Source organism: Pan troglodytes, chromosome 10 (genome assembly GCF_028858775.2).
Source record: "Pan troglodytes isolate AG18354 chromosome 10, NHGRI_mPanTro3-v2.0_pri, whole genome shotgun sequence".
Classification (NCBI taxonomy): domain Eukaryota; kingdom Metazoa; phylum Chordata; class Mammalia; order Primates; family Hominidae; genus Pan; species Pan troglodytes.
The window spans coordinates 137,262,338-137,279,158 of NC_072408.2; the positions used below are offsets into that span (position 1 = coordinate 137,262,338).

The window sequence follows — 16,821 nt, forward strand, 5'->3', positions numbered from 1 at the left end:
GAACTTAGCCCTTCCTGCCTGACACCGCGCCACAGTGAACAGCAGGGGACGGCACAGCTGATGAAGGTGATATGAATACATAGGTCACCTTGTATTCACACTTAATTTATCCAAACCCAACTCTCTAGGGAAAAATAATGTAATCCCTGTGGCAGCTTTTACCTGCCATTGTGCCTGAGAAGACAAGGTGAGATTAGAAACAAAACGTGCAGTGCCTTCAAATGGGGCTGGTTCCCACGGGCCCCTCGAGATGCAAACACCGCGCTCTCTCATGATGGGAATGCTTCAAAATACGTATGTTCTAGAAAAATATGGCTCAAAAAAATGTTGACTCAAAAAACCCAGCTCCCATACTGGAAGGAAAACTGGCTGTGCCAGGGATAGGAGAGGCCACGCCTCTCCCCAACACACTCCTTCCTAGGAGGTTGCCAGGGACAGTGTGGTCCATGAGCAACGCCTGCCTCACATACTGATTGCAGCGCCTCACTCTGTGTCAGAGGTGCCTCCCCATACAGGGCGCGAGTCCCTTTGTGGCCTGCCCCAGCCACAGGCTGGAGGAGCCCTGGGTGGAAGTGCAGGTGAGTGACAGCACATCCACCCGGGACCCCTTCTCTGTCTTGCGGCCAGCCCTGCACCTTCCACCATCCTCTCTCTCAGGTCAGTGTGGGAAGATCTGCGGCAGATGACAGGTAAAAAAATACAGGTTTGAACACGATGGGATGTTATCCCGCCTCAGGAAAGGAGGACACCCGGCCCTTTGTGACAACACGATGCACCTGGAGGACTCTCTGCTACGTGGTGTAACCCAGGCACAGAGAGACAAACATGGCACGGATGGCCCCCACTCACGTGCGAAACCTCAACAAGGCCAACTCGCAGAAGCAGAGAACAGAACAGTGGTTTCCAGGGGCCGGACTGGGGGCTGTTGATCGAAGGGCACAAGATGAATACGCTTTGGGGATCTCCTACACAGAAACGTGAATGCAGCTGAAATGCTGGGTTGTAGGCCAAGTCGGTGGCTCACACCTGTAATCCCAGCACTTTGGGAGACCGAGGCAGGTAGATCACCTGAGGTCAGGAGTTTAAGACCAGCCTGGACAACATGGTGAAACCCCATCTCTACTAAAAATACAAAAATTAGCCAGGCGTGGCGGTGCACACCTGTAATCCCAGCTACCTGGGAGGCTGAGGCAGGAGAATCGCTTGAACCTGGGAGGCGGGGGTTGCAGTGAGCCGAGATCACACCATTGCACTCCAGCCTGGGCGACAGAGCGAGACTCCAATGCAAAAAAAAAAAACAAAAAAAAAAAATGCTGGATTATAGACTTGAAGTTTACCAAGGAGGCAGATCTTATGGGTTTTCACCATGAAAAGAAAAGGTAACCACGTGAGGACGTGGATAGGAGGTGGTATGTTACTTAGCTTGGCTGTGGTGATTATTTCACAATTGATTTATGTTACATCGGATCAAGTTGTACACCTTAAATATATATGATTTCTAATTATCCGCTATACCTCAAAGTTGGAAAAAATGTTCAAAAATAAGTAAACACATTCAGAGAGTGGGGGAAGAAAGAATAAAACAAGAGGAGACCCTAAGCAGAGGCCTGGAAGAGGGGCCTGCGCTGTCTGCAGGGAGGAGTGTCCTGGTGGGATCGGGGTGCTGTGGGGCAGCTCTCTGGAGGCGCTGGTGTCCACCGCCGTCATAAGCGACATGCACTGTGAGGGGAGTGCCAGGGCAATGCCAGGGGATATGGGCATGGGCAATGCCAGGGGATATGGGCATGGGCCACGCCAGGGGACCCCTGGTGGGTGAGGAAACTGTGACTAAATGAGCTGGATTCATTAGGAGGGTGCGTCTTCCAGACGGTTGTTAAACAGAAGCCGTGGTGCAAACCTTCTTCTCTGCCAGGCGGCCCTGGCTTAGTAAAGGCACGGTACCACTTTTTTTTTTGGTTTTATGCAGCGTGCATTTTCCACCGTGGTTAATCAGATTCCTTTTTCCATGCTGGCCAATCCCTGTTCCCGCCTCCCTGACCCGGGAGCTTTGCAGCGGGTTCCACATTCACATGCTGTGGGCCTCAGACTCACCGGGCAGGCCTGGGACTGCTGTTTACAGAAGGGCCAGCTTGCAAGGTGGGTCACTGGCTGGTGTCTGGAACTCAGCTTCTGAAATGTCCCATACACTGGATGGAAACATCCCCTGACTGATAAAGGCAGGCCTAGCTTGTGCACACCACACAGCTCACACTGAACACCTGCTTTCCTTCCAGGAGTCTGGAGCTTCGGTGGGCACGGTGCCCACGCAAGCAGCCCCCAGGAAAAGCTCTGAGCCCGAGTCTCAGTGGGTTTCCCAGAGCAGAAGCCGTGCGTTTCTTGTCGCACGGAGTGGGGCTCTGTGTGGCCCTTCACAGGAGGGAGAGAGACAGCGTGGAGACACGTGCATTCTGTTTTCCCCTGGGAAGAACGGAAACCGTCTTGTTTTCCTCCACTCTTCAGGTGTCACAGCTCAAATGTGGTTTCTTGGCAGCCGCCTTCCAGGACCATCTAGAAGAGCCCAAGTCACTGTCCACCTCATCACCTGGTCTTCATGCAGCGTCTGGATCAGAGGCTCCCCACGTATCATCTGCCCGCCAGCAGGAGCTCCGCACGGTGCCCTGTCTGTCTCTCAACGTCGCAACCTGGGCAGGGCATGCAGCCTGGGTGTCGTGAGTGCCTGGAGATGAGCGACAGAGCGCTCGGACCCTGGTCCCTGCCTGCTGGCCTTCCACAGCCACGGCCACTTACCCCACCCGGCATTCTGTCTGATGCATGGACCAAAAGGGAAGGGCATGGGAAGGCGTGGGACGAGCGGAGAGGCAGAAGAATGTTTTTTAGCAAGACACAAGTGGCATCTCCTTATTTTAATGATAAAAAGCACCCAAGGTACTTATATATTCTGATAAGAACTAGGGGAAATTTGCAAATTATCTTTTTTATGGAATTCCAAAGTGAGGTTCAGATGCTCATCTCCCCTAATTTTTTTTTAAACCAACTTCTTAAACAGGTGGGCAGACCTGGCCATGAAACCTGTCTAACCTCTGCATCCCACTTAACCTTCAGCCGGGACGTAGCACCTCCACTGAGGTCTGATTAAAGGACATCTGTGATCGCTCTGCCTGCGACCAAGACTAAATCCCCCAGCACACACACAGGGGGCTTCTCCCCACCCGGCCTCTAAGCAGGACTGTGATGGGCGAGGGCTCATGTTCACCACTGCCTTTGCTAGAACAGAGGTTCCAAGCACGTCCCAACATCACCAACAAGTTACTGAGATGAGAAGGAAGGAAAAACAACGAACACAGAGAAATGAGCTTCACAGAGCTTTGGAGTAGCCAGCCAAGAAATCCTCGTGGAGTCGTCGCCAGTGTAGACTCTGCAGCCAGACTCCTGGGTTCAAATCCCAGACTGAGCCTTCATCAACATTTGTGTGACCCACACTAGTGCTTTGGTTTTTCTCGCCTGTAAAATGGGCCCATTTTACAGGTGAGAAAATGTGTGGGTCCCACATTTGTGGATGCCCGTGAGGTGCTGAGTGTACCGTGTGCCCCACGGCTGTAAGCAGCCCTGTTCTCATCCTTCCCATTGCAGTGGCGGGTCCCTGTACCCTCTGCCAGGTGTCACCAAACCGACTTCACCTGTGCACACCCTCGCAGGCGGCCAACGGCCATTCTCTCCCCACCACAGCCAAGGCGGAAGGTCCAGGTGCTTACCTTTGCCGAGGGAGGTGGCTAGGCCATTCATGAACTGTGGGAAAGGCTTGCTGGGGGCCGTGGAGATGTCCAGGGGGGCCACCGCGCTGCCACCCAGCAGGTCAATCTTCCCAGCGTGCTGCCGGAACTTCTCCAGGTCCCGGGACAGCAGGTTGAACTGCTCACTTTGAGTCCGGCATTTCTCTTCCAGCTCTCGAACCTTGGACTGCACGGCAGAAGCAGGACAGGGGGTCAGCGGTGGCATTTGGTGGTGGAAATGTGTGCGCGCCTGTTCACATGTGTTGTACGTGTGCACATATGCACATGTGTGCACGTGTGTACACACGTGTTGTCTGTGAAAATGCATGTGTGGTGAGTGTGTGCATATGAGCATGTATCCTGTGTGCACGTGTCTGTGTGTGACGTGTGCAGCAGGGGCCGCCTCCCACTTCCACGGGAGAGCAGTGCCTGATAAACCCAGCTTCTCCTGCCACCTGGCTACTGGCCAATGTGAGAAACCACAGGTGCCAAGAAATCCTGCAAACACTCAGCTCCCAGCCAACCATAGATTGTTCTGGGCTGTGCGTGCAGCCCAGGCACTTTGCAGTTGGCAGGCTTTGCTAGAGCTGTTTGGAACTTGGAGTATGAGGCTGTGATGCGGCCCAGACTCAGGGGAGCAGCTCAGGTGCTGTCCCATGGATGCAAGGATGCAATTCTTCTCATCCAGGGCGCCCGCCCCCTCGGACTGTAGAACCCTTAAGAGCACCACTTGGAGCAATAAGGACTCTCTATCTGCTACGTTCAGTTAGCAACACTGCTGCATTTGCAGACAACACGAAGCCACGTCGGGAGCCCTGGGGAAGGCAAGCGTCTCCCCCAGGGACACACACAGGAAAGGGGTAGCCCAGCAAACTCCTTCCTCGGGTCAGGACAGGCCTGGGCTGTGTCCGGTCTTGGGACATCTCTACCCTTGTGGGCTTCCTCCCAGGTCAGAGGTGCATGGGCAAAGCCCCGCTCCCTGCTCCCCTGGGACTTGAGCTCTACGTAAGACATGGTCTCCTGACATAGGTTGCTGGCACCCATCACAGAAGGTGCAGGACAGAGGGGTCTACAGAGGACCCACTCTACCTTCTCACCCCGCGTTCCTTTCTCCACTGTGCTGACCGCCCCCCGGCACTGCGGTAGCTCCTGGGCTGTTTCTTGTCGGTGTCCACGGCTACACTCTCGGCCCCAAGCCTCTGCTTTCTGGCTCATGGACACACCTTCGATACTCTGCATGGACTCAGCACCCAGCAGGTGCTCAAAGAGCGTTTGCTGAATCAGTGAAAAAGGCGAGCCCGGAGCTGTGGGCACCACGCTCCTCGTGGGGATGGCTTGTCAGGTCTGTATGCAAAGCCACTTTCTTGTCACTCCTTACTTTAGGATGGCCGGGAACATCCCATTTATGGGGTTATTCATGTCATCTGTGGGGCTGACGACACTGACGTTTCCCCCAGTGAAATGTCAGCCCCATGAGGGCAGGGCTTTGTCTGCCTGTTTCCTGCTGCGTCCCGGACCTGAGCAAAGGGCTCAGCAACAGCCCCCCACCTCCCCCTCCCCCTCCTCCGCCCCTCCTCTTCATCCATCCTCTCCCCCACTATCCCTCCACAGGCAGCAGGCTTCTCAGCTCCTTAGTCCAGAATGAAGCACTATTTATGGCTGAGATCATGGATTTCTAAAATAAACCTAACAAATCCAAAGCCTATAATTAATTTCTTTGATTCATTAAAAGAAATCAGCAGTATTCTTCTTTAGAAAGCTGAATGGGCTTGGCCGAGCTGGCTGTGTCTACCAAGATAGGCATAGAGCTAAAAACCCAGGGGCTCTGGGGCCTGACATGGAAAGCATCGGAGGGAACCCAAGCCCAGGGACAGCTCCGACCCCAAATGTGGGGTCTGCAGGTGGGATGACAACTTGGCTTCGCAGGGCTTGCAGGGGCTCTGGCTCTGCTGGTTCAGCCCTTAAGACAGAGTGACGGGCCCTGCAGGGCAGCCAGGGTCCTGGCCAGGGAACAGCTGCCACTGCCCGCTGCAGGCAAGGCTGGACCCCGGAGGGCCCTGAGCTCAACTGTGTGAGCCAACAAACCCCCAGGCACCCATGGGGCACTCGCGGAGCCTTCCCAGGGTGTGGAGAAACAGGAGACGTTTAATAGTCACGCATTCATTCTAACATGTGACAGGGAACATGTAACTGGCACACCCATTCCCTAATGTCGTGTCTATGAAAATGACCTAACTAAAATAGGCCAGGCACGGTGGCTCATGCCTGTAATCCCAGCACTTTGAGAGGCCGAGGTGGGCGGATCACCTGAGCTCAGGAGTTCGAGACCAGCCTGGCCAACATGGTGAAACTCAGTCTCTACTAAAAATACAGAATTAGCCAGGCAGGGTGACACGCGCCTGTAGTCCCAGCTATTTGGGAGGCTGAGGCAGGAGAATCGCTTGAACCTGGGAGGCAGAGGTTGTAGTGAGCTGAGATCGAGCCTCTGCACTCCAGCCTGGGCAACAAGAGTGACACTCTGTCTCAAAAAAAAAAAAAACAAAAAAACCCAAAAAAAAGTGAATAGATTTTTCATACAAAAATCTTGAAATGATAAAATTATAGCAATAAAGAACAGATCAGCGGTTGTCAGGGTTTTAGGTTAGGGGCGGGTGTGACGAGGGATGGTGCCATGAGTGAGTTTCTCTGGGTGACAGAGCCGTCTGTACAGCTGATGGTGGTGGTGGTTACAAGAATCTGTATATACCACCAAATGCCATAGAGCTATATAAGAAAAAAAAAAAAAAGAGTGGATATAAACACTCGAGAAAGCAAGTAAATTCCCCAGCATGCTACAGTGCTGCTCCCATGCCAGCTTCCCGGCTTTGAGAACACACTCTGGCTACAGAGACACCACCACCGGGAAGCAGGAAGAGGGGCCACGGGAACTCTCCCTGCTGTCTTTGTAAATTCCCGTGACCCTAAAATTACTTCAAAATAAAGTTTTCAGAAATGAAGAGATTTTAAACAATAGGAACTAAGAATACAGGTGGCATACAGAGACGGTGAAGATAATGAAAGGTACCACCCCATCAAGGGGGCTAAGGGCGGCTGAGGTCACAGGAGCCTAAAGCGGGTTCTGCATCTGATACACACCTACCAGCGGCCGGCAGGCTGCAGGCTGCCTGCTTTTGTTTGCAGGAGGACAGGTCATTGCAATTCAGAGGGAACAGGGCAGGCTGTCTGCTCTCACATGGTTCCATGGGACTCCCAGAAATGATGGGGGGTGGGGGGCCAAGGATGAGGGTGAGCCGAGCAGCAGCTGCATACTCTCTGTGGTTTGGTCCCCAGGGCCTGGCAGGGCCACTCCCACGCCTGTGTCCTATGGGGGCCATAGTGGCGCTTCCCAAGGTCAGCCCCTTGCCCTGGCCCATCAGTCCATCCTCAACCGTTAGTTGAGGACTTGGCACAGGGTGAACATTTAACAGATATTTGATGGATCACAATAAGCTGCGGGGAAACGAATCTACGCACAGGAAGTGTGGAGTACCCTTCAGTTAGAGATGAACCAGGTCACCTCTGTCCAAGGGAGATAGAAAACGGGTGGAGAAGCAGCCACCAGGTGGCTCACCAAGGAACCCTGAGACCCCTGCACAGGGGCCGCTGTGTCATCGCAGGCCTGGGTGTTCATCAGGGCCGGGTTCCCTCTCCCACGGGGAACCCTCAGCTCTAGGTATCCTGTGAGTCTGTGCTCCAGGCCCCACTCTGCGCACAGAGGACGCAGGCCCCTCGGTAGGCTGGAAGTGCCGTCAGCAGCAGCAAAGCGGCGCTTGCAGGAGCAGCCGTAATCATGGTGGCAGTATTGGTATTGATGAGCAGTACTAGTATCAGTAGTACTGGTATTTTCATCACCTGCAGTAGTAGAAGTCTTGCTTTGGTATTAGAGCATTAACAGCAGTGGTAGCAATAGCAGTGTTTTTTGTAGGAATAGCATTGGTATGAGTAGTGGTAGAGTAACAGTGCTGTTGGTATTAGTATTAATAGCAGCCTAGTATTAGCAGCAGCAGCAGCAGCAATATTGGTATTATTTGTACTAGTAGCAGCAGTATCATTATTACTACCTGCAAGTGTACTGGTGTTATCCTTCACAGTCACAGTTTGGTGTTAGTATTAGTAGCAGCAGCAGATGCAGTATTAGCGGCAGCAACAGCAGGGATATTGGTGTTCTTAGCAGAGTGGCAGCCAGTCACTGTCCTTGCTTCCCCCGCAGATTCCCCAGGGCCTGGCGCCGGGGACATCCACCGCGTTCTGAGGGGGTGTCGGGAGCAGGAGGCCCACGGGCAGCAGTGAGGGGGGAGAGCCAGCTCGCCTTGAGCCCCGTCCCATAGTCCCCTCGCCCACCTGGGCTCACTGCACAGGAGATTCCATGCCCTCCTGTGACACAAAGTCACTCCCTTCTTGAAGCCTGAGAAACGCCCCCAGGCTCCCAGCTGCTGCCTCCTCCCGGAGGGTGTTTCTCCTCCAAGGGGTCACCAGATAGGGCCAGTGGTTCGCCATCCATAAGGGACCCATCCGCAGGACCCAGCTACCTCCCGCCAGGCTCCACCCATGACACTGGGGGTCACATTTCCACGTGAGATGTGGATGGGAGGATGCCCAAACCATGCTGCCCTGCTTTTCTCGAGGGGGCTGCAGAGAGCTTGGCCCGGGGGTTGTAGGGACACCGGCTCTGCCCAGCTTGTTCTTGCCAACTGCTCCTTACACCTCGGGGGGTCCCGGGGTGGACTTGAGTGCTACAGCAAATCACCGTGTGGACACAGTCCTGCACGCAGACTGGCAGGGGTGCCAGCAGGGGCAGGGGCAGGGCAGACCTGCAGGAACTCAGGATGGGGTGGTGAGCAGGGCAACCGGCTCTGTCCAAAGGGGCCAGTGCCTCGGCCCGGGTGCAGCCCACCAAAGACAAAGCTAAAGCTTCTGGTTTCCCAGGAGCAGCAGGGCATCGTCCCCTCCACATCTCATGTTGAAAAGCTAAAGCTTCTGGTTTCCCAGGAGCAGCAGGGCATCGTCCCCTCCACATCTCATGTTGAAATGTGACCTCCAGTGTTGGAGGCGGAGCCTGGCGGGAGGTGTCTGGGTCCTGGGGGTGGATCCCTCATGAATAGCTTGGTGCTGTCCTTGCCATAATGAGCAGGCTAAGTTCACACAAGGTCAGGTTGTTGAAAAGAGCCTGGCACCTCCCATACCCTCCTGCTCTCAGCACACGACACGCCTGATCCCCCTTTGCCTTCTGCCATGATTGTAAGTTTCCCAAGGCCTCCCCAGAAGCCAGCACACCCCCTGTACAGCCTATAGGACCATCAGCCAGTGACTCCTTCATAAATCACCTTCATAAACCTTCATAAATGGCCCAGCCTCAGGCATTCCTTTATAGCAAGAATGGCCTGACACACCCAGGGAATTTTCAATTCACCGGAAAGTCTCACATTTTAAACCCTGCTGAGTATTTCAAGGCCCATCAGCAGCCTGGGCTGACAGGCATGTCTAGAGAAGGCTGCAGGCTGTGGCTGCTGGCCATGATGCTGCTCTGCACGACAGCATGGTGACACTCCCGCATCAGCAGGTTGGGTGTGTGGGGGGTCAGGTTGGATCAAATGCCCTCATGGCCCTGTAGATGCCCCCGGCTGTACCCACATAAGCCTCCGACACACAGGACGATCCCTCACTTGCTCCTGGGCCTGGGGGGCTCTGGAACTTAGAATTTGCGACCCTCTGCATGCCTACATCCACCTGGGCATTGAGCACGCACTTACAGACAAGCTGGGCAATACATTGCCATAATTGAGGATCCCACCCAGGGGTGGCCAGTGCAGACACCAGGAAGGCCGCGCTGCCGCAAGCCTGGAGACAGCTGCCCCGAGGATGCCTGCCCGGCTGCGTCTCCACCGAGGCCCAAGGCACGCTACGCGGCGTGACCAGCATCAGGAAAAATAAACAGTAAAATTATTGGCTTTTTCCTAAGCATAAGGGATGGGAGAAACGGGCATTCGTTGGTTAAAGTGAAGATATGTCACCCAGCTCACACATCTTAGCACTGCCCCACCTTTGAACGAGCAGGGTGTGGACTAGTGAGGCCCTGCTCCTGCAGTCTCAGGCACGGTGCTCAGAGCTGGGTCTCTAGCTGGTCCTGTGTGTGGACGCTGACTCGAGGAATCTGGTTGCCCTAGTCCCTGTGCAGTTGACGTGCTTTCCCCGAATGAGCATCATGGGGCCAAAGCGCAAGCACCCTCCTAGCAGGGCAGAGCGCTGGCACCACGTGGAGCTCACAGACCAGGCATGGAATGTACCCTCTCGTGCCTGCTTGTCCACCAACACATGCTCCGTAAATGCTTGTCTGATGGGAGAATCTGCTGTGAGACTTGCTTTCCTTGTAACCTACAATGAAGGTGTGGAACAGGGGCACAGCCTCCCCCACCTCAAATTCCTACCAAGGAGAACCTAAGAGTCCTGCCCGCCCACATCCAGCTTGTTTGCACCTTTCCTTTAGGCTCCTCGCCTGAGCACAGCTCCCTGGCATCTTGGCAGCAGGGAAGGCTCTCGTGACTGCCAGGGGGTCCCTGCTGGGGCTAAGAGCTTCCAATTGCCTATGGGGAGGAATTGCCAGCAGGAGCCGCTTCCAAAGCATGCTGAGAGAAAAGAGCAACCCGTGGTCCTGCCCCAGGCAGGCGCATTTACACCTCGATATTTATTTCCGGATACAGAGTGCTGTCCTGTCTGGGTTTGGGACTGGGCCTGGGTGTCACCCCGGCTGCAGGGATGCAGGGACACACCCAGCCCCATGGTGCTGCTCCTCCCCATCCCGAGGCCACCTGCTCGGCGCTAGGGTCTGCAGGGCACTGCTCAGAAGCAACTGAGTCCGGACCAGGCAGGAACAGATGGCACAGTCATCAGGCAAATCAACTGTAATTGGAACAAACAGCAGAGGCTTGCAAATGTGGATGTGGCTATTTCTAAAGACAAGGGGGAAGCATCCAAAGACGCCCCCACAGCTCCCCCAGCTCCTGGCTCAGTGCCCTCCTCTGGCTTCCCGGCCTCTGTGAAGAGGGGTGATAAGCAGGCGCTGTGCTGGAGGCTGGCATCCAAACGGGGTGGTTCTGAGAGCAAGGGGCCCGATGCATAATCACTCCAGAATCACAGGCAGAACCCAGGGACGGTCCAGGCTCACCGGGTCACTTGACTTAGTGTCAGAGGCGTTCAAACCACAGCGACTCCATCTTGAATAGGGGCTGGGAAAGATGAGGCTGAGACCTACTGGGCTGCGTTCCCAGATGGTGAAGGCATTCTAAGTCACAGGATGAGATAGGAGCTCAGCACAAGATACAGGTCTCAAAGACCCTGCTGATAAAACAGGGTGCAGTAAAGGAGCCACCGAGACCCACCAAAACCAAGATGGCAAAGAGAGTGACCGCTGGTCGTCCTCACAGCACATTACACGCTCATTATAATGCATTGGCTGCTAAAAGACACTCCCCTCAGCTCCATGACAGTTTACAGATGCCAAGGCAGCATCAGGAAGTTCCCCTACATGGCTTGAAAAGGGTGGAGCCCTCAGTTCCGGGAACTGCCACCCTCCCCCCACAAAAACTCATGAACAATCTACCCCTTTTCAGCATATAATCAAGAAACAACCACGAATAGCCCACACTGCTGCTCTGCCTATGGAGTGGCCATCCATTCATTTCTTCACTTCTCTCACATACTGGCTTTCGCCTTCCTCTACGGACTCACCCAAATTCTTTCTTGCGCAAGATCCAAGAACCCTCTCTTGGGGTCTGGATCGAGGCTGCTTTCCGGTAACATTAGGAAAATTTGGAAACAAATTGTCCCATGTGCTGTCTTTATGTGATTTCATTGATCACTGGCTGAATATCTACTACGTGCCAGGCCCTACGTGATTTCATTGATCACTGGCTGAATATCTACTATGTGCCAGGCCCTACGTGATTTCATTGATCACTGGCTGAATACCTACTATGTGCCAGGCCCTACGTGATTTCATTGCTCACTGGCTGAATACCTACTATGTGCTTGGCCCTGCCTGGGGGAGTCATGCATTGCTGCTGACTCAGAGAGACCTCCCGGGTAAGTTGGTGTTAGGCCATTGCACCAGGGCAGAAGATGAGGCCGAGAGGGACTTGTGGTCACACCCCCAGCGGGCAGTAGGACCCACCCAGGTCTCTCTGGCCTCTGAGTCTCTCTGTCCAGGGCCCACCTAAGCCCAAGCCTGTGCCCTCACTCACCCACACATTCCCCTAACACACTCACTGGCCCAGGGGTCACCCAGCCTCTGAACAAGAGCCAGGCAGGGCTGGTTCCCTGCAGGCCGAGCAGGCCCAGAGCCTGGGACCACAGCCCTTTACCTTCAGGCCCAGCGCCTGGGACCATAGCCCTTTAGCTTCAGGGGCCCACAGACATGGTTCCATTTTAGTTTCTTTTAAAATCAGAAAAGAAGTGAAAAAGGGTGAGACATACATAATGCATCCAGCCTGTGTAATACTCATCTTTATTCCACCCTAGACGCAAAACACAACTGTTAGGATTATTTTATGGAGGAAGGGATGACCCCTAAAGGCAAAGGCCACACAGCCCACAATCATCCACTGCAGGCCTGAGGCCGGACCCCTGCGGGGAGGTAGACCCCAGCCTGCCTGGGAAGCAAGCACGCTGGCCACCCCGAAAGTCTCCCAGGGAGGAAGGGGGGCTGTTGAGGAAAAATAGCCGGGCTCCTCTGAGGCCGAGACGAACCAGGGCTGACATGACCTGAGGTTCAATGCCTCACTCCAGGAGGAGACACCCAAGGCACTGTGGAGAGAAGGCGAGGGACTCCCATCAGGGTGCCCTGAAGAACCACCACAGAGCTGCCGACACGCACACGCCAAGCACACAGCACTGGCACAGGCTCCTCATGACGTTCCCCTGACCAGGAAGCCCAGATGCTCATCTCTTAGCCCAGCCACATGGTGACAAGCACACCAGCCCCTAGACTTTTCTCAGAGCACCTGAGAGGGTGTTACCAGGCTGACTTCCTGCCCTTGGGGCCATGCCCTGGCACTTGGGAGCTGTGTGTCCTCGGGTAAGTGGCTCATTGTCTCTGTGCCCTGATTGCCTAATCAGCAAAATGAGGTGACAGAGAACCTCAGGCAGTGGTTTCAGGGGTTAAATATGACTATTTCTCAAGGGCCTGGGGTAAAGCGACTTCCTGCATTCCTGCCGTCTGCTACTGCTGCACACCCAGGGAATATCAGCAGGTGAAGATGGCCCGGCCGGCGCTTCCTCAGTCTGGAGCTGCCAGCACTGACTTATGATTCAGCCTCCAGTACGCTCTACAGGCAGGACCAGGGCCGCTGTCCCCTCTGCCCCCACCCAGCACCTGCAGGGAGGTCAGAGTTCTGAGCTGATGGGAAGCTGTGCTGTGCAGCAGCCTTGGAAGGCCTGGACTCCGGAGCCAAACTCCTGGGGCTTGAATGGGATTCTGCTCATGACTATCTGAGACCCTCGGGCAGGTCATTCATTAACCTCCCTGTGTCTTGGTTTCCCCCAGACATGAAGAAGATCAAGTGAAATGGGCATTATCTTGTAGATGTCTCGATGTCTCTCCTACGCACTCTCAGGACAGGGCCCAGCACAGGGCACCTGTTCCAGGTGGTGGTGTTGCTCTCATTGTTTTCTTTTGCTTCTCTGTTTTGATAGGACGCTAAGTGCCAAAGAAATTACTTAACTCCTAGCAGCTGGAATCTCCCTGCTCTCAGGTTCTTAGGTTTACAAAATGAACTCTCTTGACAGGCAAGTTCCTGAAAACCTCTGTTCTATGTTTAAATCCTGATGCGCATCTTTGCTAAACCCCAAAACTAGCCCAGGGTACTCCTGGGGCCTCAGGACTTCACGCAGAGGAACCAAGAAAAAAGACACCTCCCCGTTGCCACCAAAACCTCCTGGCCATTCATTCTTTAGAGAACAGGGCCTAGAAGTGTCCATGGCACTGGAGTTGTGTATGTGGGGACCGTGAAAGGAAAATAAATCTCAGGACCCCACAATCACCAAGCCAAAGGGAAGCATGAAGCTGGGAACCGTGTCAGCAAACCTGCCTTCCATTGTGTTTCTAAATAAGATAGCCGCAAAGATTAAAAAGCTACATACCTCCCTCACAGTTTGCACACAAAGAGATTCCTTGTGGACCTCAAGATCTTTATCCTAAAACAGTTCCATTGAAGTTCACCCAGGCAATGTAAATTGATCGTTTATCTTCACAGGGGTGGGACAAAGAACTCAGCTCCTAACCCTCTGCTCACCCGAGACAAAGGTATATCTGATTGTTTCTTCTGCCCTATTATTTATGCAAAAATGCAGATTCAATGAGCCAGACTAAGGCATAAATGACAATTCCTCTGCCTCCCTCTCACATGGAAATTGTGTATTCAGTGAAAGGCTCATCAGAGACTCAAAAGAATGCAACCCTTTGTCTCTTCTCTACCTATTGAAACCACCATTGCAAAATGATAACTGAGACAGTGAAAGAGATCTGACCTAACTCCATCGTGCTTCTAACCTCCAAGCTGTCGTTGTTCATTCCTGGGTGTGGGCTGAACGAACTCTGTGAGGAGCTTAGTGTATAGTTTAGCTTTGAATCAAAGAAGATAACAGCCCTTTCCCAAAACAAGCCTCCTTCCCTGCCTGGAAATAAGACTGCCTTTGCAGGACTAACAAATTGGCCACAAGACTATAAATTATTGTTTAAGAGCCACAGCAGCTAGAGGCTGAAAGATTCTGACCCTCCCCAAATTGCTCCTGGAGATAACATCACTATTGTAAAACCTAAGATCAGTTATTGAGATATTTTGTAGACCCTGCCCTCTATGGATAAACTAGCTCATCTGGTCTTGTGGTCCCCACCCAGGAAGTGACTCAGTGCAAGAGGACAGCTTCGACCCCCTATGATTTCATCTCCAACCCAGCCAATCAGCACTCCCAACTCACGGGCCCCCTAGCCACCACATTATCCTTAAAAACTCCAGTCTCCAAATTCTCAGGAAGACTGATTGAGTAGTAATAAAACTCTGGTTTCCTGTACAGCCAGCTCTGCATGAATTACTCTTTCTCTATTGCAACATCCCTGTCTTAATAAATTGGCTGTATCTAGGCAACGGGCAAGGTGAACCCACTAGGCGGTTACACTATGACCCAGAAGCCCCCGCTTCAAGTTGTCTCACCTTTCCAGACCGAACCAATGTACATCTTACACTTATTGATGACTCACATCTCTCTAAAATGTATAAAAGCAAGCTGTACCCAGACCGCCTTGGGCACATGTCATCAAGACCTCCCGAGGCTGTGTCACAGGTGCGTCCTTAACATTGGCCATGTCCTGAATTGATTGAGACCCATCTCAGACACCTTTGGTTCTCCGTGTGCTCAGGCATTTTATGTAACACGTGTTCTGGGGTGTATCCTATCTAGGCGCTCTCTATTGTATCTGGCTGAGCATGGAAGCAGGCTGCCCAGTGGAATGTTCCGTCTACAGAAAGTCACGAATATGCCCCATTCTCCAAGGACACAAACACCTAGACATGAAACCCCCACTGCACACCACAGGTGGTTCTTTGATGGGTGAGTGGGTGGGACTTGACAGCCATGGTTTCTCGGTCAACAGCTGCAGTGTTGGGATCAGGTTCCCAAGGTGCTCACCCTGCAAAGGCCAGGGCTTCCCAGGGAACGCACTGCTGAAAATACTCTCTGCTTCCCAGGAGCTGGCCTCACAGGCTCCCTAAACAATGCTTCTCAGACCTCAGTGGCATGAGAAACATCTGGAAGGGTGATTACAGCCAACCTTGGGGCCCCTCCCTGAGGGGTTTGGATTCAGCAGGTCCGAGGCCGGGCCTGAGAAGCCGCTTTGCTCACAAGCTCCTGGGCGCTGCTGCTGCCCCGGGGAACCCACTTAGAGAACCACTTGTCCAGAAGTGGGAAAGGCCGTTCCTTCCACGAACTCACCATCCAACTCAGAGGCGTGGAAAACTTTCAAAGGCCTGTCTGGGGGGCAACCCAGCCTCTCCTCCACCCCAGGGGAATAGCAAGGGGGTGGTCTTTGACAGAGAGGAGCGCAGGCAGCCTCCCTGGCCTGTAGGAAGGAGCTTGCTGTCCACACAATGCAGAGGCAGAACGGAAGGGTGTGAGGCTCAGGCGTGCAGCTTGAATTCTGATGACCAGTAACCGAATTAACTGAATTCAGGGTTATCCGCTAGGCTCTCTCAACAACTCTGGCCCAAGGGTAGAATCAACCCACAATTTCTCTCCTCTGCGGTCATCTGAACCCCAGGACTGCTCTCCCAGCCTGACAGTCACAGCCTTGGCAGGACGGGAAGAGCCATGTGTCTGGGCCTGCGCGGCACCTCAGCGAGCAAGGCTTTGCATTTGACGCCCGGATGAGGGGGAGGCCCTGCTTGTGGAGCTCCTCGGAGCAGCTCCTCAGCTCCCCCAGGCTGAGGAACCCCGACCACCCCCCACCTGCGTCAGAAGCTGCAGTTCAGGAAGCAGAGGCAGGTCAGAGCAGGCCCAGGACTCATGGCCGCGTCCACTCACGGGAAAAGCATCGCCAAGCACGCCGGGCAGGGAAGATGCTATTCTCTAGAATACCTGCATGCTGTCCAAGGTGTTCTGCGCGAAGAGCAAAGCAAGACAGTTACAGAAAGACGCCGTAAATAAAAGACACAATTCCCAGCACATCCGAATTGCCTTGTTTTTCGAACCAAAGCACGCTGCGTTGCGACCGTCACCACATTTGAAAGCATGCACCACCAGCAGCACGGGGTGACAGGTGACAGCGGGATCATGGTGGAGCGGTCCCTCAGAAGCGGATTGAAGCCACACAGGGTCACGTCAATGGGCTCCGGGGCAACTGGGGAGAGGGAACTACCTTTTCTGCCAGGAGACGATGCAAATTAAAGTGCGGTGGATAACTCAGGCCAGGGAAAGTGAATTATTTTCCAGGGAGATAAATGGCCATTTGGAGGTCTGTTTCTAT

At 53.8% G+C, this 16,821-nt stretch overlaps 1 protein-coding gene across 21 annotated transcripts in view; it reads right to left on the reverse strand.

The window, feature by feature from the left end:
• The window catches only part of RIMBP2 (RIMS binding protein 2), a 321,527-nt gene that overhangs the window by 57,194 nt on the left and 247,512 nt on the right, over positions 1 to 16,821 (reverse strand). For 20 of the 21 annotated variants that reach the window (XM_024348152.3, XM_024348148.3, XM_024348150.3 and 17 more), the window contains one exon: positions 3,753 to 3,957. In XM_024348152.3, the coding sequence (XP_024203920.2) occupies positions 3,753 to 3,957 (205 nt within the window). Of the gene's footprint in view, positions 1 to 3,752; positions 3,958 to 7,870; positions 8,058 to 16,821 lie in introns of those variants that run through there. The other variant, XM_054664720.2, reaches the window with a different exon arrangement.